General features: G+C 33.4%; 1 protein-coding gene across 1 annotated transcript; it reads right to left on the reverse strand.

Annotated features, from left to right (window-relative positions):
• Positions 1–1,507: 1,507 nt before the first annotated feature.
• On the reverse strand, positions 1,508–6,973 carry LOC131616680 (homeobox-leucine zipper protein ANTHOCYANINLESS 2-like). The gene is made up of 9 exons (XM_058888084.1): positions 6,265–6,973; positions 5,947–6,161; positions 5,729–5,846; positions 4,970–5,638; positions 4,702–4,803; positions 4,381–4,593; positions 3,302–3,476; positions 2,847–3,214; positions 1,508–2,312 (listed from the first exon to the last, which is right to left on the reverse strand). Exons 1-9 carry the CDS (start codon positions 6,442–6,444, stop codon positions 1,932–1,934), a joined length of 2,421 nt encoding a protein of 806 aa, XP_058744067.1. The 5' UTR covers positions 6,445–6,973; the 3' UTR covers positions 1,508–1,931.
• Positions 6,974–8,002: the final 1,029 nt, after the last annotated feature.

Raw genomic sequence — 8,002 nt, forward strand, 5'->3', positions numbered from 1 at the left:
AATTTCATCATTCCCAATACATGATAGGGGCGCTATAGTAAAAACATTATTCTCTCTCATACTTTTATACACTTTTCTTAATATGTGTGAAAAGACTCATTTGATCATTCATTGTGGGACGGATGGAGTAACAAATTTTGGTTTTTTTGTTTATTGAATAATTAATGTATTTAATCTATATATAGACTAGATACATTAATTATTCAATAAACCTAAAAAGAAAAATTTGCTACTAATTTATTACGGAATAAGTAACATTATAACATGAATTCTAGTAATACATATTAGACATATTCAAATGACAACAATTCATAGAACATAATCACACATTACACCTATATAAGATATATAAACTCATTTTGATCCTAAGTTACTCAAATAATATCAATTAATCAATTTAATCACTAATAAAACTTTAAAAATTGGAGAGTCTAGAAAAAAGAAATAAGAGAAACTAGATATTTATTTTGTTCTTTGTACACACATTATTTTATTTCAACTTTCATGCAATATATTTTAGTGATAGTATTTTTATAAAAATATTTATAATCCATCCTCATTCGATAGAGTTTTGGATCCGTCTCTAAAAAATATCTATGAAAATTGTTAGACAGATTTAGAAATATTTAAAAATAACTACAATTATGAATGTGTGTTCTCCAATAATTTTGCAAAGTGCATGCATGAAGACCAAGTCATTCTTTTATGAGTGGATCAAAACATCTCATTGTCAATTGAAAGCAATTGAATGAACAAGAAAATTAAACATGATTGAGCATAAGTAGGTACACTTGAAGAAATATAAGATCCTCATATCTACTACAAACATTATATTAGAAAATAAATAATAATAACATGCAATTATATATCACGAGAGTGAGATAGTAACAAATGGTAACAATTTCAAATATAAATTAAACTCACAAGCTATGTAATGTAATACATGAACATGAAATCAAAATCCTCATGCAGCTAAAATGGCAAATATCTTAGAAAATCCCAACACTTGTTTCCCTGTCAAACTAATGCTCATAGACAAAATCATGTCAGAACCTTATTGGTTAACTTGACGCAAAAGGAAGAAAATTCCACAACTTGTGCATTCAATAATGCCAACGATTCTCCCAACAAATTCTGATACCTCATTTAATGCATTTTGCACACATTATATCACCCTCTCTCTCTCTCTTTCATTTTCAATCTTTACCACCTCACCAACTCCATATTTTTAATTATTTCTATTAATTTGTTCAAGAAATAATTGACATAATAATTCTAGTATCTTTATCATTGAATTTCTCACATTTTAAAAACGTCGATAAATAGGTGAAAAATTCCTTGAAATAATTTTTTTCTTAAATTTCATATAATTAATAAATTATAAAAAAAAATACATAATAGTGTAATAAAACATCACTAAAAAAAAATACTTGATCACTATTATACACAAATTTCACTCTATTTATTCATTCAAAAATTAAGCTAAATTATATATCAAAATAAATAATTAATCAAAAAAATCAAATTTACTTGTAATAATGCTAGAGTGTACAAATTAAGGAAAGAAGTGTTTATATAATAAACAAACCTACTAAGAAAACCATTTTATTTGTAATAATAATTAATAATAATATTATCTCATTCCACTATTCCTTTCAAACTAGGGCAAACAAACATGAGGTAAACCCGAGTCAATACCCGAACCACGATCATTGCCTTGTGTTAAAGAACCTAACCCGACCCGACCGATTCGATCCTAGATATCCTTACCACCATGCAAGGAACTTTTTTTTTCCATGAGTGGTTCGTTCTTGACTCAAACACCCCCCACACCCCCAATTACACCTTTCACATTTTCATGTACTACCAAAAACAACAACAAAATAATTATAACAAAAAAAAACCAACAAGTCACGTGATCATCACGTGACTCAGCTTTCACAGTGAAGTGCAGCTTTGATTTTCTGAACGGTGCAAGAAATGAGATTGTTCACTGTTTCAACTGACTCCACGGTGAGTTTTGCCGTAGGAAGACTATTCACAAGGATCTGAAACGCCACTGTTAAAAGTGACCCGCTAACTCGCGCCTCACCGCCATTCGCGCTAGACCCATTCTCCGGCCCACGAGACCCAGGCCCATCGGGTACAACAGCGAAACCAGATGGTAATAATGCCACGTAAGCTGAATCACCACCGTTCATCACAACATGCATGGCCGGAATATCCACCGGCGCGTAGACCACAAGCGACCCCGCTTCGTCTATGCATGTTTCCTGTAATATCAGCATACTACTCTGGTTCGAATTCATAGCCTATAAAATAAATACAAAATAATTAAAAAATCATGATAAATACAAAATAAATTATATTTAAATAATACATAATGTATTGTCATTTTCTTCTACCGATTGATGAGCTAAGCTAGTCAAACCAAGATACAACTTTTTCTTATATTAAAATATTATTTTATTTTTTAAATTTAAATAAATAATTAGTAGTTGATTTGATTAAAAAATGTGGGCCAGAAAATAGAAATCGTATTTTGACTTATTATAAAAGCTTATCTTATACATATTCATAAAAGTTTGTGCTTGTAATAGTTCCTTCCGAAATTTCCTTCTTTGTCCTTTTCAACTTTTCAACTTCTTAAATCCAAACACTACCGACAAAAAAAAAACCTCATTCACATTTCAACGTTGTTTTACAACTTGCATTATAAACGTTGTCACAGTTCAATGATGAACATGTAATAAGAACCATTTTATTTTTAAAATAATAAAATAAAATCAGTTTATAATATTTTCAATAATTTTTTTTATGTAAAATATGAGAGGAAGAAAACTTACACTAGCACGGAGAAGAGAAACACAGTTACCATGATCTTGTCCTTTGGCAATATGAGCCATTTCTTGCATGGGACCACCGTTGGATAGTATATCCCATTCGCTACGGAGCCTTTCGTCGCGTAGAAAATCGAACAGTCTTTGAGGCGAAACTGGTAGCCACACTGACGTGGCAGCGCTCAACACGATCCCTGGTGGCTCACCAGGATCGTCGACACTCTTCCTTGTCATGACTCGTACATCTTCGTCCACGTTTCCTGGACTCAGCTTGTTCCACTTATGGACCGTGGATGCACATACCCCCGCGCAGAAGTTGTTCGTCATTCGCTGTGCGAGTTTCAGCATGCTCCTCCTTCCTCCTGCTGTTATTGCTGCAAGCCATAGACAAATCGAAAAATAACTATTATCAAAAGCTATTAATGTGTAGCATAATAAATGTTATTTGTCAAGAGTCGTACCGGAGTGGTCTCGAGAAGGTGCAGCGGAGGACATTAATATAGCAAGACACTCGCACTGACGTTGTAGAGTAGCGACCCAGCGTGCCGCACCGAATCCCATACCTGAACTCAACAATGGTCTGTACAGCTGGTGGACTGTGTTTTCTTCATATTCTGCATGTTCCACCCATGTCACCTACAAAATCATCAATGCAAAATCACTCATATATTCTCAATTCATTCATAACAAATGTATCAATTTAAATTATGTTACAAATCACTTCTATTATTATATTAATATATCTTATAATATTTGTCCAAGAAAATGTACTTGTAATACGATAAATATATGATGAGATTGATGAACCCTATAGAAAAAGACAAGAGGTATCTCATGGACCATAGGGTACATATACACTATTGATAAAGTCAAGCAAGATTTATAGAAACAATGGGAAATGTGAGCATCGAGATTTGCCAAACTAAAAACACCTTAAACAAAAACTCACAAGAAAAAGACAAAAGATAGCCAGTCTCTTGTGTTTGACCCAATAAGCATATATTATATACATAATACATCACATACATTATATAATATAGTCTTGGAACTTGGCTAAATCCAAATCTCGTGATTTAAATAAGGTTTTGTATGTTATTATCTTATATAGAATCTATAGAATCAAAGATTGGAATTGGAATAGAAACTTATATATATTGTTTATAGAATCAAAAAGTACTTGTAAGATAAGATTACTAGAAATTTTGCTTTTTTTAGTCAATGTGTGTGAGGTACAGAAATTCAAGTTATAGAGGCTTCTATGATTAAAATATGGATTAATCTATAGTTTAGATCACATGAGAAGCATCTTCCTAAGGTATAAAAATTGATATTTTATTTGACATAGTAGTTATATAGTGAGTAGTCCCTAGACTATAGACAAGTTAAGTTACTTTGAACTATGAGCTTTTTTAATTAAGTTCAGAACACAATGTGTGGAGGAATGTAAATCAATTTTACTGTCCAACATGAAATGTAGGGATTATAGAAGAATTCAAATGCTAAGAACGAGAAAAAGATTGGATTTTGGAAATTTAATTACCTTGGAGTAACCATTAGGCATATCTTGAACAACACAACCAGAGGGAAGCTTCCTGCAGTTCATGAAAGTTGTGGCGCCGGAAGTTTCTTGAATGGTGTCGATAGACACGTCGACTACAGCCCAAACTCCTTCTGCGTGTTGCTTGCAAAACCTAAGGAAGTTTACCTCGCGGACTGGAACTAATGGTGATAGCACGTGAAGTTCAGCTTGCATCTGAAAATAGAAATTGTATATGGTTGGAAAACAAGTGTTGGTAATAGCGGAACGCGTGAAATAATAGTTGGTTTGAAAGTAAAATTCAACATGATGACTTCTACTTACTAGTTGAAGTGCACCATTTCTTGTTCCGTTTATTCCATTAGATATCACTTCGGTTGTTGAGGTTCTTGCAATGATACATGGAAACATCTCTATCCATCGATTCTGTTAAGGCAAACAAAAAGAAGCATATCAACTTCAATGTTATATGAAAACATCTCGCATTTATAGATAAGATCAGTGTTAAGGAAAAAGATCTGCGACGACCGCAATTGAGGATGCATCAACAACATTAACTAGAGAATGGTGAATTGCGAATTTAGAAACTCACCGAGTCCATAAGAGTCTCGACAAGGGCCAAGCTATTGATTATGACCATACCAGTCTCTCTAGAGGCCTCGGAGACAAAACCATTAGGTCTTAAACCAATGCAAGGAGTGAATGTCCTCGAATATTCATCATGGTTCAAAATCTCCCTTCCCCCTTCAAGACTCCTAATCCAAAGAGGCTCACTAGTTTGCGCCATCTTAACCAACTCATCCATAGCAGCTAAAGCAAGCTCAAGAAACATAGACCTTTCCACCGATCTATCAAATCCACCCACCATAGTTGTTGGCCTAGTTGAAGGAGACACAATGGCTAGAGAGTTATTATTCATCCCTACACTAAAATCAGGTAATGATGAAGAAACATTGTTCATCACATTAAAACCATTGTTGTTTCCTCCAACACCGAGTTCCAAACTTGAGTTCGGTAATGAAGAAATCGGACGGCCTAAAAACTTTCCAGCCAGTGCACAAACTCTATCTAGCTCATCTTTCAACCTTGCATTCTCGATTCGAAGATGTTGTTCCTCAAGTGAAATCTCGCCGATTATAGCCGGACCACCACAATTCGAACATATAGGATTCCTCATTGCATCCCTTATAGACATATTCTCAGCTCTTAGCTTATCATTCTCTTGCCTAAGCAATGAGTTCTCATGCCTTTCCAATTGAGTCTAGTACAATTGCACAAAAAGAAAAAGATTACTAAAAATACCTCAAAAAAACCATGTGAAAAAATGAATATGACTTATATTGTCACATACCTTCATTTGTGTTCTTCGATTTTGGAACCAAAACTTAACTTGTCTTGTTTCCAAACAAAGCCTTTTGCTAAGTTCCAATCTTTGCTTTTCATCTGGGTGAGGACACTCCTTAAACAAACTAAAACACCATTTGAAAAAACATTAAAAAAAAACATCATTGTTATAACCTAAACAAACCTTAAAACAAAAACACAATAAAAAATAGAAGAGATAAATACGCTTCAAGCTCTTGAATCTGTTGAGGAGTGTGTCGGTGATATCTCTTTTTCCTAGGAGGTTTATCATCAGCATCTTGTTCATCACCAGAAACACCATCCAAGTTATCACTCCCAGATCTACTTTGTTCCTCTTCTCTACTCCTTCTCAAACCATTTTGCTCAAAATTCTCATGCATTGATCTATTCACATCTTCTTGTCCATCAATATTAGTTTGCTGCATTTTTTTTTCAACAAAAGGTAAACAAAACAAAACAAAAAAAAAAAATACCAAAATTTAACAAAAGTACAAAACAAAAAACAAGACCAAGATCTCTCACAAGTGCAAGTGACAATCCAGAAGAGTTGAACATGGATTTAGCCAAAGTTGGTGTTGTAACAAGACGAGGTTGTGAGAAAGAACCAAATGGCATTCTTTCGTTGTTGTAGGAAATTTCTCCTCCTATGTTTCTCACACCACCACCCCCTGAATTGTTCTCTACAAAACCCCCAAAACTCATCAAATAAACCACTTTTTTTTCTTCTCTTCAATAAACAAAAAACCCAAAACCAAAAAAGCTGAAAACTTTTTCAACCCCTTAATCTGGGTGTCAGCAGAATCATCAAAAAGTACTGAACTTTGTAAGAGAAAAATAAGAAAACAAAGAGATAGTGGAGACAAAGGGTGAAGTATGAAAACCCAATGTCTCAAAAGTCTCTCTGCAACAAAGAAGAGAATAAAAATGCTATCTTTTTGATATTTTTCTGTGTTTTCTTGGAGAGAAAGAAGGAGAAAAAAGGCAAGGCTTTGCTCTTCGTTCTCAGTCTCTCTCTCTTTTCTCAGTGACCCTTTTGAGAGGAACTTAGAACAAGTTGAGGGGTGGTGGATTTGGGTTAAATGGGAACCCTAGAAGTGGTTTATTTTGGTTTGTTGCATGCTTGACTAATGTTATTAGGTTTTTTTTTTTCAAAGAAGAAAAAAAAAAGTACTTTTTTATATTGTTTTTAGGACAGAGAAAAATAGTTATAGATTTTGGAGAGAGAGAAGGGTTGAAATGAAGATAAAATGTTAAAGATGTGGAGTCATGGAAGCCTTACAAATAGATAGATCCAAAAAGGGTCGGTTGACTCTTTACACTGTGATTGATCTGTTTTTTTGCACTGTATCCCTATAAAGCCTGTGAATGACGGTGAAAATTGATATGTGACTTTTTTCATTACTTTTTGTGGGAAGGTGGTATATATGAAAAGTAAACCAGTATAATGATACTGTGCTTCCGGGTTCAGATTTGATCCATCTAGAGTATTTTCACTATCATGTCAAAAACAAAATCTTCCCTATATCAAATGTCAAATAATGTCATTTAAGGTTTTTATGCATGATTAAATAATACTATAATAATACTATTATTGTAGGATATTAAATTAATTTTATTAAGTTACGTAGAAAATAATAATTAAAGGAAAAAAGCGAATATCTCATTATACTTACACGCCTTGATCCTCTTATGCATCTAGCAAAATTCTAAATATGTTTCATGTTTCTGTAGATGCACATTTGGAAATACTGTTTTTTCTGCCAAAACTTGAATTTTTTCGTAGGTGCATCTACATAAGTATTTTAAACTAGCGAACGTTTGGGAAAATGGCAAATTAATTTTGTTAAAGGAATATTCCATAGGTACATCTACATAATGGCTTAGCGCCATAATGTTCCGTAGATTCACCAACGGAAGTATCTGGTATATTTTGAACCAGCTTGATCACTCTCCCATTGTTACATTTCTTCTTCAACACTCACTTGTTCACAACCTAAAAACCCTACATCATCAATATCATTTTTCACTTCAAAACTCCAACTTTTTGATGCAACAAATCAAAGGGAGCAAGAGAAGACTGAATTTCAAGTAAATAATCATCTTTGTCCATTGCATTGCTAACATTATGCATCAATTTTCTGTTAAAAAAAATAACGTTGCTTTCGTAGGTACCTCTATGGAACGTGTTGAAGATGAACATATTTCGGATGTGCATCTATGGAACGTGTTTGTGTTGTTTTTTCCAACAATATTGTGATTT

The sequence above is a fragment of the Vicia villosa genome, linkage group LG7, assembly GCF_029867415.1.
Source record: "Vicia villosa cultivar HV-30 ecotype Madison, WI linkage group LG7, Vvil1.0, whole genome shotgun sequence".
NCBI classification, from domain to species: Eukaryota; Viridiplantae; Streptophyta; class Magnoliopsida; order Fabales; family Fabaceae; genus Vicia; species Vicia villosa.